At 41.6% G+C, this 14,296-nt stretch overlaps 1 protein-coding gene across 2 annotated transcripts in view; it reads right to left on the bottom strand.

Annotated features, from left to right (window-relative positions):
• The window catches only part of psidin (phagocyte signaling impaired), a 477,751-nt gene that overhangs the window by 104,597 nt on the left and 358,858 nt on the right, over window positions 1-14,296 (bottom strand). For both annotated transcript variants that reach the window (XM_071663426.1, XM_071663425.1), the window contains one exon: window positions 2,012-2,145. In XM_071663426.1, coding sequence (XP_071519527.1) covers window positions 2,012-2,145 — 134 coding nt within the window. The remainder of the gene's footprint in view (window positions 1-2,011; window positions 2,146-14,296) is intronic.

Raw genomic sequence — 14,296 nt, 5'->3', positions numbered from 1 at the left:
AGAATCTAATGGAATTTAACAAATCAAGGCAGGTGAGAAAGGAGTGGTGGCATGATGTAGTTTAATTGCTAGTGAAAAACAAAAGAAAGGTGGGCACAACTTACAGGGAAGGAGCGTGGGAGATGTACAAGAGAAAGCAGCAGGATGTTAAGAGGAATGTGCACGAGCTGAAAAAGGGGGCAAATGAGAGTTGGGGTATAAGAGTGTCAAGAAATTTTAGGGAGGACAAGAAAATGTGGAAGGAGGTTAAATTTGCAAGAACAAAGGAACAAATGGAAACATCAAAAATGGGGCAAATGAGGAACTGGTAACAAGGAGAGAAAAGATGAAGAGACAGAGTGCGTATTATGAAGGATTGCTGAATGTGTTTGATGACTGGAATAGTGGTGACTAAGAGGGTGGCGGCATGCAGAGAGAATTAGACTAAGGAAAAGTAATGATGTTTCAAGAGCATAAGACAACACGGTGATCAGGAGTTCACTTTGAAGAATGTGCATGAGAGATACTTACAGAAACAGGGATTTCCAAGTGGCATTTATGGATATGATGAAAGCATATGATAAGGTTTATAGAGAAGGTCTATGGAAGGTGCTACAACATATAGTGAGGAAGGAAAGCCATTAGAAGCACTGAATTCTTGTCAAGAGAGAGTGGCATACATGCAAGTGGGTAGAGAGAAGGGTGCCTCATTCTAGGTAATGGAGAGTCTGAGAAAGGGGTGTTTGATATCATCATGGTTGTTCAGTCTGTTTACAGATGGGGTGGTGAGTGAGGTGAGTGCAAGGGTCTTGGACAGGGGAGCAGGTGTGCTGTCTGTTATGGGTGGGGGCTTGGGAGGAGAGTCAGATGTTGTTTGCTGATGAAATGGTGCTGGTGGCAGATTTGAATGAGAAGCTGCAAAAGCTGGTGTCTGAGTTTGGGAGACTGAGAAAACAGAAAGTTGTGAGTACATGTGAATGTGAATAAAAGAAAATGAAAAGAGACAGGTTACCTAAAGTGTGAGTCTGAATGAGAAGAACTTAGAGGAAGTGAAGCGTTTTAGTTAACATGGAGTGCATACGTGAACAAATGGAATCATGGGAGCTGCAGTATGCTGTTGGATGGGTGGGGAGCTAAAGGAAAGTGTGATAGGAGAGGTCATTATCTTCACTGCAAAACAGAGTAACACTATTCATATTTGCTCTTGACTTTCTCCTTTCATACACAATCTTCCAAACTCAAACACCAGTTTTGCAGTGTTTCACTTGAATCTGCCATCACCGCTGTGTCATACGCAAACAAGTGACTCACCTTCCAGGAAGTACCACCCCCAATTGATTGCATACATGCACCTCTCTCCTTTACCTTTATCTTCACCTTTACCTTACTGCCCCATGATCTTGTCTTTAGGGGCAGATGATGGGTTTCCCATGTACTATGACTGGAATATTACATTACTACTCCCAAAGAGATGGAGAACCCTCTTTATCACTGCTTATTGGCTGACTCCCATAATAAGGAAACACAGTCATAAAGACATCTTATCCAATGATAAGACTGAAGACTATGTCAAACTTAGCCATCCCTTTATGCAAACATTTAAAATTCATATGTGAAGCAAGTTTTGTGTACACATGGGAAAATTATTATCTTACCACTTTTTGTGTGAAACAATATAACACCACAGATGAAGGATTTTGAGAACTGCCCATTGGTATGGCCTCACATTAGTAACCCTGCTTTCATGATATTGTAACATATTAATTGCAAGCAAATATTTCCAGTCATTTGCCCTAACAAATCATATATTGATTTCACATTTTCATATAAATAGCTACAAAAGTGAGGCTACCAAAATTATTAGGAAATCTGTCTCACATTCATGCTTACTTACCAACCTTACAGAAACAACATGAGATGTAATGATCATTTCAAATTTCATTGAACCCATCCAAGAAGATACATTTTTTACCATGTGTACACATTATCAAATATAAAGTGAACAACTTCCTTATAGCCTGTTCCATCTTACCTACTGAGAGGCTCCCAGGTGTTCATTACTCGCAAGTCCCGATTGTCACACAGCTCTTCCCAGTTAGTTTTGTCGGTTGCTGGGTCTATATCCATCTGCTGCAGTGCTTCACCCAGTTGACTGTGAGAGCTTATCTGACAAAAACAATTAAGCTTAATAAAATACAAATGATAACAACATATCTAAACCACTCTTTTTGCCCAAAAAAATATTTTGAAGTTTGAAAAACCTTTTCTCTCTGAATCAGCATCCTGGGACATGAAAGATTCCTTGGGGAATATCTGATGTCTGGATAATTCCTACCCTCTTAATATTGGTGGGTAAGCTCTCTTTCACTCACCCCTTTGGCCAATCCTCAAAACACCAAGACCTTTGTATCCTTAACAAGGTTCACTTTCTGTCAATTATCAAACATCACCATGCTGATGTCACCAACTAACTGGCTCCTAGCCATACTGAGCTCACAATTCACATAACACTAACCAAAGCAAGGTGGCCACTGAAAGGTAAAGAAAAAAATGTTTTCTGAAAAAGAAGGGAAGGCTAGGCAGGGCAATAAAAAGACGAAAAATTGCTTGCAGGACACAATCTCCTCTTTGGTATAGCCCATAAGCATGATAGCAAACACATATATAGGACTAGAGTTAGAAAAAAAGCTTTCAAATCAGACTAAATAAAATATTCAACCCCTTCACTCGTGAATGAGAGGTATACCAGAATCCAGCTCTCTGAGGTCAGATGTAACATGTCCAAACTAAAGCATCATTTACAAAGGGGAAAGAGAGACAAAGAACACCTTTCCTCAATTTGCTACGAGAAAGGTTTCAGAAGAAGGCGAAAGTTAAAGCTAATTTCCTTACAGTATGTCCTATATCATAAGTCTTGTTGAGCCAAAACAACTAGTTTTTTGTCCACATATATGCATCAATCGCTATGCCATACATGAAGACAAAAATGATTCCCTCAGTATTTTATCTTTATCTCTGGTACCCTTTCTCTCCTTGAACAACCTCAAGGGGATGGCCACAACAAAAGTCTCCATAACTGGTTTGCTCCAGGGTCACTTCTTAGCCTTTAGTGCCTCATCCATAAGAGACAACTGACAGAGGGGAACTCTAGCACAGTAATCATTAAGATATCTAAAAGATCTCAAAGACATTTAACAAGGCATGATACTCTGTTACTTAAAACTCCCATAGGTAGATAAAATGAGGTTATCTGAAAATTCAACAGTATCACTCTAGAAAAAAGTATGAGTTTATAAATACATACCAAATTGGAGATGGAAGGATGGAGTGAAAAAGATTTTGAGCAATCAGGGCAGGAATGTGCAGGAGAGTGAAAGGCATGCATGGGAATGAGTGAATTAGAAAAATGTGGAATGCTGGGGTTGATGTGCTTTCAGTGGGCTGAACCAGGGCATGTGAAGGAGGGAGAGTGAAAGGCATGCTTGGGACTGAGTGAATTAGAAAAATGTGGAATACTGGGGTTGATGTGCTTTCAGTGGACTAAGCCACGGCATGTCAAGAAGGGTGAAAGGCATGCATCAAGTAGAGTGAACTGAAACAATGTGGTATACTGGGGTCAAAATGCTGTCAGTGGACTGAACCAGGGTATGTAAAGCATTTGTGGTAAACTATGTTATGGTTTGCGAGACTTGGTTGTGGATAGGGAGCTGTGACTTAGGTGTATTACACATGACAGCCAGAGAATGGATGTCACCAAAATGCACCCTATCTTTGACTGTTCCTGGCACTACCTCACTAATGCAAGACACGGCAAACTTTCCTCTCATTCTTTCCATATGTCCAAACCATTACAACATACCCTCTTCTGCTCTCTCAACCACACTCTTTACTCCCACACCTCTTTTACCCTTTCATTACTTACTCGATCAAACCACCTCAAACCACATACTGTCCTCAAACATTTCATTTCCAACACATCCACCCTCCTCCATACAACCCAATCTATAGCCCATGCCTCACAACCATATAACATAGTTGGAACTACTATTTCTTCAAACATACCTATTTTTGCTCTTCAAGATAACATTCTCTTGTCCCACACATTCTTCATCACTTCCAGAGCCTTCACCCCTACCCCATCTTGTGACTCACTTCTGCTTCCATGGTTCCATTTGCTGCTAAGTCCACTCCCAGATATCTAAAGCACTTCACTTCCTCCAATTTTTCTTCATTCAAACTTACATCCCAATTAACTTGTCCCTCAACCCTACTGAACTTAATAACCGTGCTCTTATTCACATTTACTCTCAACTTTCTCCTTTCACATATTTTTCCAAACACAGTCACCACCTTCTGCAGTTTCTAACATGAATCAGCCACTAGAGCTGTTTTCTCACATGAATTAGCCACTAAAGCTGTATCATGTTCAAACAACAACTTACTTTCCAGGTCCTCTCATCCACAACAGACTGCATACTCACCCCTCTTCCCAAAACTCTTGCATTTCCCTCTCTAACGACCCCATCCGTAAACAAACTAAACAACCATGGGGACATCACACACCCCTGCCGCAGACCGCCATTCACTGGAAACCAATCTATCTCCTCTCCTCCTACTCGTACACATGCCTTACATCCTTGGTAAAAGGATTTCACTGCTTCTAGCAACTTACCTCTCACACTATACACACTTAAGACCTTCCACAAAGCATTTCTATCAACCCTATCACATGCCTTCTCCAGATCCATAAATGCTAAATACAAATCCATCTGTTTTTCTAAGTATTTCTCGCATACATTCTTCAAAGCAAACACCTGATCTACACGTCCTCTACCACTTCTGAAACCACATTACTCTTCCCCAATCTGATGCTCTGTACATGCCTTAACCCTTTCAATCAAAACCCTCCCATTAATTTCTCAGAAATACTCAACAAACTTATTCCTCTGTAATTTGAACAGCAGCAGCTGAATGAGTGTGTTAGTGGTTTTGATGCACGAGACCAGGTTATAGTGATGGGTGATTTGAATGCAAAGGTGAGTAATGTGGCAGTTGAGGGAATAATTGGTATACATGGGGTGTTCAGTGTTGTAAATGGAAATGGTGAAGAGCTTGTAGATTTATGTGCTGAAAAAGGACTGATGATTGGGAATACCTGGTTTAAAAAGCGAGATATACATAAGTATACTTATGTAAGTAGGAGAGATGGCCAGAGAGCGTTATTGGATTACGTGTTAATTGACAGGCGTGCGAAAGAGAGACTTTTGGATGTTAATGTGCTGAGAGGTGCAACTGGAGGGATGTCTGATCATTATCTTGTGGAGGCTAAGGTGAAGATTTGTATGGGTTTTCAGAAAAGAAGAGTGAATGTTGGGGTGAAGAGGGTGGTGAGAGTAAGTGAGCTTGGGAAGGAGACCTGTGTGAGGAAGTACCAGGAGAGACTGAGTACAGAATGGAAAAAGGTGAGAACAATGGAAGTAAGGGGAGTGGGGGAGGAATGGGATGTATTTAGGGTATCAGTGATGGATTGCGCAAAAGATGCTTGTGGCATGAGAAAAGTGGGAGGTGGGTTGATTAGAAAGGGTAGTGAGTGGTGGGATGAAGAAGTAAGAGTATTAGTGAAAGAGAAGAGAGAGGCATTTGGACGATTTTTGCAGGGAAAAAATGCAATTGAGTGGGAGATGTATACAAGAAAGAGACAGGAGGTCAAGAGAAAGGTGCAAGAGGTGAAAAAAAGGGCAAATGAGAGTTGGGGTGAGAGAGTATCATTAAATTTTAGGGAGAATAAAAAGATGTTCTGGAAGGAGGTAAATAAAGTGCGTAAGACAAGGGAGCAAATGGGAACTTCAGTGAAGGGCGCAAATGGGGAGGTGATAACAAGTAGTGGTGATGTGAGAAGGAGATGGAGTGAGTATTTTGAAGGTTTGTTGAATGTGTTTGATGATAGAGTGGCAGATATAGGGAGTTTTGGTCGAGGTGGTGTGCAAAGTGAGAGGGTTAGGGAAAATGATTTGGTAAACAGAGAAGAGGTAGTGAAAGCTTTGTGGAAGATGAAAGCCGGCAAGGCAGCAGGTTTGGATGGTATTGCAGTGGAATTTATTAAAAAAGGGGGTGACTGTATTGTTGACTGGTTGGTAGGGTTATTTAATGTATGTATGACTCATGGTGAGGTGCCTGAGGATTGGCGGAATGCGTGCATAGTGCCATTGTACAAAGGCAAAGGGGATAAGAGTGAGTGCTCAAATTACAGAGGTATAAGTTTGTTGAGTATTCCTGGTAAATTATATGGGAGGGTATTGACTGAGAGGGTGAAGGCATGTACAGAGCATCAGATTGGGGAAGAGCAGTGTGGTTTCAGAAGTGGTAGAGGATGTGTGGATCAGGTGTTTGCTTTGAAGAATGTATGTGAGAAATACTTAGAAAAGCAAATGGATTTGTATGTAGCATTTATGGATCTGGAGAAGGCATATGATAGAGTTGATAGAGATGCTCTGTGGAAGGTATTAAGAATATATGGTGTGGGAGGAAAGTTGTTAGAAGCAGTGAAAAGTTTTTATCGAGGATGTAAGGCATGTGTACGTGTAGGAAGAGAGGAAAGTGATTGGTTCTCAGTGAATGTAGGTTTGCGGCAGGGGTGTGTGATGTCTCCATGGTTGTTTAATTTGTTTATCGATGGGGTTGTTAGGGAGGTAAATGCAAGAGTTTTGGAAAGAGGGGCAAGTATGAAGTCTGTTGGGGATGAGAGAGCTTGGAAAGTGAGTCAGTTGTTGTTCGCTGATGATACAGCGCTGGTGGCTGATTCATGTGAGAAACTGCAGAAGCTGGTGACTGAGTTTGGTAAAGTGTGTGGAAGAAGAAAGTTAAGAGTAAATGTGAATAAGAGCAAGGTTATTAGGTACAGTAGGGTTGAGGGTCAAGTCAATTGGGAGGTGAGTTTGAATGGAGAAAAACTGGAGGAAGTGAAGTGTTTTAGATATCTGGGAGTGGATCTGGCAGCGGATGGAACCATGGGAGCGGAAGTGGATCATAGGGTGGGGGAGGGGGCGAAAATTCTGGGGGCCTTGAAGAATGTGTGGAAGTCGAGAACATTATCTCGGAAAGCAAAAATGGGTATGTTTGAAGGAATAGTGGTTCCAACAATGTTGTATGGTTGCGAGGCGTGGGCTATGGATAGAGTTGTGCGCAGGAGGATGGATGTGCTGGAAATGAGATGTTTGAGGACAATGTGTGGTGTGAGGCGGTTTGATCGAGTGAATAACCTAAGGGTAAGAGAGATGTGTGGAAATAAAAAGAGCGTGGTTGAGAGAGCAGAAGAGGGTGTTTTGAAGTGGTTTGGGCACATGGAGAGAATGAGTGAGGAAAGATTGACCAAGAGGATATATGTGTCGGAGGTGGAGGGAACGAGGAGAAGAGGGAGACCAAATTGGAGGTGGAAAGATGGAGTGAAAAAGATTTTGTGTGATCGGGGCCTGAACATGCAGGAGGGTGAAAGGAGGGCAAGGAATAGAGTGAATTGGAGCGATGTGGTATACCGGGGTTGACGTGCTGTCAGTGGATTGAATCAAGGCATGTGAAGCGTCTGGGGTAAACCATGGAAAGCTGTGTAGGTATGTATATTTGTGTGTGTGGACGTATGTATATACATGTGTATGGGGGGGGGTTGGGCCATTTCTTTCGTCTGTTTCCTTGCGCTACCTCGCAAACGCGGGAGACAGCGGCAAAGTATAATAAAATAAAATTTGAACACTAACATTTATCTCCTCTGCCTTTGTACAATGGCACTATGCATGCATTCCGCCAATCCTCAGGCACTTCATCATGATCCATACATACACTGAATATCCTTACCAACCAATCAACAACACAGTCACCCCTTATTTGATAAATTCCACGGCAATACCATCCAATCCTGCTGCCCTACCAGATTTCATCTTCCACACAGCTTTCACTACCTCTTCTCTCTTAACCAAACCATTCTCCCTAACCCACTCATTTGGAAAACCACACCAACCAAAACACCCTACATCTGCCACTCTATCATCAAACATTCAACAGAGCTTCAAAATACTCACTCCATCTCCTTCTCAATTCATCACTACCTGTTATTACTTCCCCACTCGTCCCCTTCATCAATGTTCCCATTTGTTCCCTTGTCCTACACATGTTATTTACCTCCTTCCAAAACACCTTTTTATTCTCCCTAAAGTTTAATGACACTCTCAACCCAACTCTCATTTGCCCTCTTTTTCAGCCCTTGCACCTTTCTCTTGACATCCTGCTGCTTTCTTTTATACATCTCCCAGTCATTTGCACCCCTTCCTTGCAGGTTTGGTCCATACGCCTCTCTTTTCTCTTTCACTAACTCTACTTTTTCATCCCACTATTCACTACCCTTTCTAATCTGCCTTCCTCCAACTTTCTTATGCCACATGCATCTTTTGCACAATCCATCAATGCTTCCCTAAATACATCCCATTCCTCACCCACTTCCCTCACATCATTTGCTCTCACCTTTTGCCATTCTACACATATTCCCAGCATGTCATGGAAGGCTAGAAATCCTCTCCTTCTGTTCTGCTTTTCCAAAAGAAGGAACAGAAGTGAGGATTTTCCCTCTGAGGCTCAGTCATCTGTTCTTGGTGCTACCTTGCTAATGTGAAAAATGATGAATATGTATAAAAAGGGAAAAAGAAAAACTACAAATCTTCTTATCATTGTGCTTGATTGCCATTTCCTGTGTCAGCAAGATAGTGCCAGGAAACAGACGAATAAAGAACCATCCACTCACATAACGCATATATACATACACACACATACCCGTACATATCATCATATGCATATATCCTCTTTGTCAGCCTTTCCTCACTCAGTCATTTGCACCCCTTCCTTGTAAGTACCATTCAAATGCCTCTCTTTCACTAACAACTTTACTTGTTCATCTCACCTCTCACTACCCTTTCTAATCTGCCTAGGTCCCATCTTTTTCATGTCACAAGCATCTTTTGCACATACCAGCACTGCTTCCCTAAATACATCCCATTCCTCACCCACTCACCTCACATCATATGCTCTCACCTTTTTTGCCATTCTACACTCAATATCTCCTGGTACTTCCTCACTCAAGTCTCCTTTCCAAGCTCATTTACTCTCACCACTCTCTTTTCCCCATTTTCTCTTCTTTTTTGAAAACCTCTACAAATCTTCAACCTCGTCTCCACAAGATAGTGATCAGACATCCCTTCAGCTGCCACTCTCAGCACATTAACATCCAGAAGTCTCTCTTTCACATGCCCATCCATCAACACGTAATCCAATAATGTCCTTTGACCATCTCTCCTACTCACATAAGTATACTTATGTATATCTCTTTTTAAACCAAGTATTCCCAACCACCAGTCTTTTTTCAGCACACAAATCCACAAGCTCTTCATTTCCATTCACAACACTGAATACCCCATGTACACTAATTATACCCTCAACTGCCACATCACTCACCGCATTCAAATCACCCATCACTAATACCTGGTTTCATGCATCAAAACTGCTGACATTCACTCAGCAGCTCCCAATACACTTGCCTCTCAAGATCTTTCTTCTCATGACCAGGTGCATAAGCACCAATAATCACCCAACTCTCTCCGTTCACTTTCAGTTTTACCCACACCAATCTAGAATTTACTTCCTTACACTGTCCCACAACTCCTGATTTGGGAGTAGTGCTACTCCTTCCTTAGCTCTTGTCCTCTCACCAACCCCTAACATTACTCCCAAGATGTTTCCAAACCATTCTTCCCCTTTACCCTTGAGCTTCACTTCACTCAGAGTCAGAACATTCAGGTTTCTTTCCTCAAACATACTACCTATCTCTCTTTTCTTCTCATGTTGATTACATCCACACACATTCAAACACCCTAATCTAAGACATCAAGGAGGATGAGCACTCCCAGCTTGGCTCCTTTTGTTTCTTGCTTTAGAAATTGAAATATAAGAAGGGGAGGGTTTCCAGCCCTCAGCCCAGCTCCCATCCCTTTTAGCTGCCTTCTACAACAAATGGGGAATATCATTATTCATATTCATTTATCATACTTTGTCTCTGTCTCCCGCGTTAGCGAGGTAGCACAAAAAAACAAACGAAAGAATGTCCCAATCCACCCACATACACATGTGTATATGTGCACGTCCACACACGCACACATACATACCTATACATTTCAACGTATACATACATATACATACACAGATATATACATATATGCACATGTACATAATTCATACTTGCTGCCTTCATCCATTCCCATCACCACCCGCCACATATGAAATGACAAACCCTCCCCCCACATGCGTGTGAGGTAGCGCTAGGAAAGACAACAAAGGACACATTCGTTCACAATCAGTCTCTAGCTGTCATGCATAATGCACTGAAACCACAGCTCCCTTTCCACATCCAGGCTCCACAAAACTTTCCATGGTTCACCCCAGACGCTTTACATACCCTGGTTCAATCCATTGACAGCATGTTGACCCCGGTATACAACATCGTTCCACTTCACTCTATTCCTTGCACGCCTTTCACCCTCCTGCATGTTCAGGCCCTCATCGCTCAAAATCTTTTTCACACCATCCTTCCACCTCCAATTTGGTCTCCCACTTTTCCTTGTTCCCTCCACCTCTGACACTTATATCCTCTTTGTCAATCTTTCCTCACTCATTCTCTCCATGTGGCCAAACCATTTCAATATACCCTCTTCTGCTCTCTCAACCACACTCTTTTTTATTACCACACCTCTCTCATACCCTTTCATTTCTTACTCGATCAATCCCCCTCACACCACATATTGTCCTCAAACATCTCATTTCCAGCACATCCACTCTTCTCCACACAACCCTATCTAAAGCCCATGCCTCGCAACCATATAACACTGTTGGAACCACTATTCCTTCAAACATACCCATTTTTGCTTTCCGAGATAATGTTCTCGACTTCCACACATTTTTCAATGCTCCCAGACTTTTGCCCCTCCACCACCCTGTGACTCACTTCTGCTTCCATGGTTCCTTCTGCTGCCAAATCCACTCCCTGATATCTAAAACACTTCACTTCCTCCAGTTTTTCTCCATTCAAACTTACCTCCCAATTGACTTGTCCCTCAACCCTACTGTACCTAATAACCTTGCTTTTATTCACTTTTACTCTCAGCTTTCTTCTTCCATACACTTTACCAAACTCAGTCACCAGTTTCTGCAGTTTCTCACACGAATCAGCCAACAGTGCTGTATCATCAGCGAACAACAACTGACTCACTTCCTAAGCCCTATCATCCACAACAAACTGCATATTTGCCCCTCTCAGCAAAACTCTTGCATTCACCTCCCTAACAACCCCATCCATAAACAAATCAAACAGCCATGAAGACATCACACAACCCTGCCACAAACCGATATTCACTGAGAATCAATCACTTTCCTCTCTTCCTACTCATACACATGCCTTACATTCTCGATAAAAACTTTTCACTGCTTCCAGCAACTTGCCACCCACAGCATATACTCTTAATACCTTCCACAGAGCATCTGTATCAACTCTTATCATATGCCTTCTCCAGATCCATAAATGCTGCATACAAATTCAGTGGGGAATATATGGGAAGTATTATTTCTGCCCTATCCTCTTGGGACCTTGCAAATGCTGGAAACAGCATTCAAGTAAAAGAAAAAAATATATGTACATATATATATATTTTTTCTTATACTTGAGCGCTGTTTCCTGCATTAGCGAGGTACCACCAGAGCAGGGGGGGGAAAAGCTACAATCACTCACATCCATTTTCTTGCTGTCATGTGTAATGCACCAAAACCAAAGTTCCCTATTCACAATCAGGCCCTACAAACCTTTTGTAGAATTACCCCAGACTCTTCATATGCCCTGATTTAGTCCATTAAGAGCACATCATTTCTACTATACCATGTCATTCCAATTCTCTCTATCCTGTGACTGCCTTTCACCCTCCTGGATTTTTTCTTAATGTTAAAGGCTCCAGCCATGGAGAGAAGTCTAATCAAGGCCAGGCCTAAATTGAAAATGAGAGAGGATAATGAAAGAGAGAAAGAAGAGACATGGGAAAGTATTTATGAATTTTGGAAGAAGTGAAAAACCTGTCTTTTAAAATGTACCTGGTCATAGTTATTGAAAATGCCATAAGAGGGTAAAGATATCATTCCAAAGCTTTGAGGTGTAAGGAAAAAAAGTTATCAAAATGGCCCACCCTTGAGTTGCCAACAGCCACACAGTAATCATGAGATGCAACAGCTTGCTGAGTATTGCATGGTTTAGCTAGAGGTGGGGGCATACAAGATGCCAGCTCTCAGAAGCAAAAACCAAGGTGATACCTATAGAAGAGAGAGAGAGTGAACCAACATTGCAATGTAGGGCAAGTTGGTCAAGTTTTTAGATTAGCTTGGAAGAGTTCAGTTGGATCACTTTTGACTCAATTCTGTCAAGTTAGGATGAAGAGCTAGAAGCATCCCAGATGTGAGAGCAGACTTCATATATGGATGGATCAATCCTTTGCATAAACAAAGCAAGTGTTCAGATGAAAAGAAATTTAAACATCTAAACAGGAATCCCAGTTTCTAAGACGCAGACTGAACTATTTCCATAATGTGGAATTTCCAAGAAAGACATGATGTTACAGATATACAAGTATATTCACCGTGTCAAGAGGTGGAATAACAGAACTGTCAAGGGGAGTTTTCGATAGTGGAATTGGTAGAATCTGGGTCCTGGAGGCAGTAAAATTAACTAGGTTTCATGTGCCCCACTGAGATATCCTGTCCAAGTTTGAGTCTATTGAGGAAGCTGTGTCAAGAAAAGATACAGACAGATTGAGAGAATGAGAGGAACTGAAGAATGTGGTGGAATGCAGTGTTGACTCATCACTCTATTTGTGGATGAAAGAAAATCATCGATAAAAAGAAAAAAAAAAAATATAGGGGACAGAAGAGAACCCTGAGGGACATCACTGCTGATGGAAAAAATGGGAAAGCTGATCCATCAATACCCACAGAGATAGATCAGCCAGAGGAAGCTAGATATTAGGATGCAAAGTGAAGGAGGGAAGCAAAAAAGAGGGGAGCTTAGAGATGATACCCCGATGCAACATCCTGTCGAAAACTTTTGATATGTCAAGGGAAACTACATAGGATTCTACAAAATCTTTCAGGGATGATTACTAGACATTGGTAGAATATGACATAATATCACAGGTAGACCTCAACTTGCAGAAGCCATTCTGGTAATTAGAGGGAAGACAGTGAAATTCAAGATGTCTAAGGATATGGGAATTGAGAAGGGATTCAGATTTTGGAAATGGTAGATGTCAAAGCAACAGTAAGACAATTTGAGTGGTGAGAATGGTTACCCTTCCTAGGGATGGAATGTGCCAATGCATGCTTCTAAGAAGTTAAATTTCTGTTTGTAAATAAAAAGCAGAACAGATGAGCAAGAAGAGGCACACTCTTTCGTCACACTGGGATGGATACCATCAGGACCATTAGCCTTGCTCGTGACTGAAGAGAGTGTATCACTTTTTGGACAGATCGAAAAAAGATTACAGGGAGGAGCACAAGATTAGTAAAAGGAGCATCATGGGGTGAAGGAATATCAAAGTCATCCAAGGTGGAGATAGAGGAGATGCAGGAACCACAGAGAATTGCTTTGTCTATGGGAGAGACATCAGAGAGGAAAAGTGCAGGAAAATTAGACCAAGAGAAGTCGTTAGTGATGTCCTCAGGTAAAGACCGGAAAGATTCATCAGTGGATGATGAGGAGAGGTTATCACACTTCCTTTATATAAAGGAACGCTTAGCCTCATGTATAACATACTGTCAGTGAGAAGAAAACAGTAAAAGTAAGCCTGGAAGAGAAACTTTTGTGAAGAAATACCAGGAAAGATTGGGTGTAGAATGGCATATGGTAAGAGTAAATAAAGTAAAGGGAGTAGGTGAGGAATGGGAGATATTTAAGGAAGCAGTGCTGGCATATGCAAGAAATGCATGTGGCATATGAAAGGTGGTAGGTAGGCAGATTAGAAATGGTAGTGAGTGGTAGGCTGAAAAAGTAAGGTTGCTTGTGAAATAGAAAAGAGGCATTTGGGCAGTACTTACATAGAAGGAGTGCAAATGATTGGAAGATGTATAAGAGAAAGACGCATGAGGACAAGAGGAAAGTGCAGGGGTTGAAAAAGAGGGAAAATGAGTATCAAGGTGAGTAAGTATCAGTAAACTTTAAGAAGAAGGACTGTCTTATGTGTTTGACGAC

The sequence above is a fragment of the Panulirus ornatus genome, chromosome 7 (genome assembly GCF_036320965.1).
Source record: "Panulirus ornatus isolate Po-2019 chromosome 7, ASM3632096v1, whole genome shotgun sequence".
Lineage (NCBI taxonomy): Eukaryota > Metazoa > Arthropoda > Malacostraca > Decapoda > Palinuridae > Panulirus > Panulirus ornatus.
The sequence above is the reverse complement of the archived record's forward strand: the minus strand, read 5'-3'. Positions and strand labels throughout refer to the sequence as shown.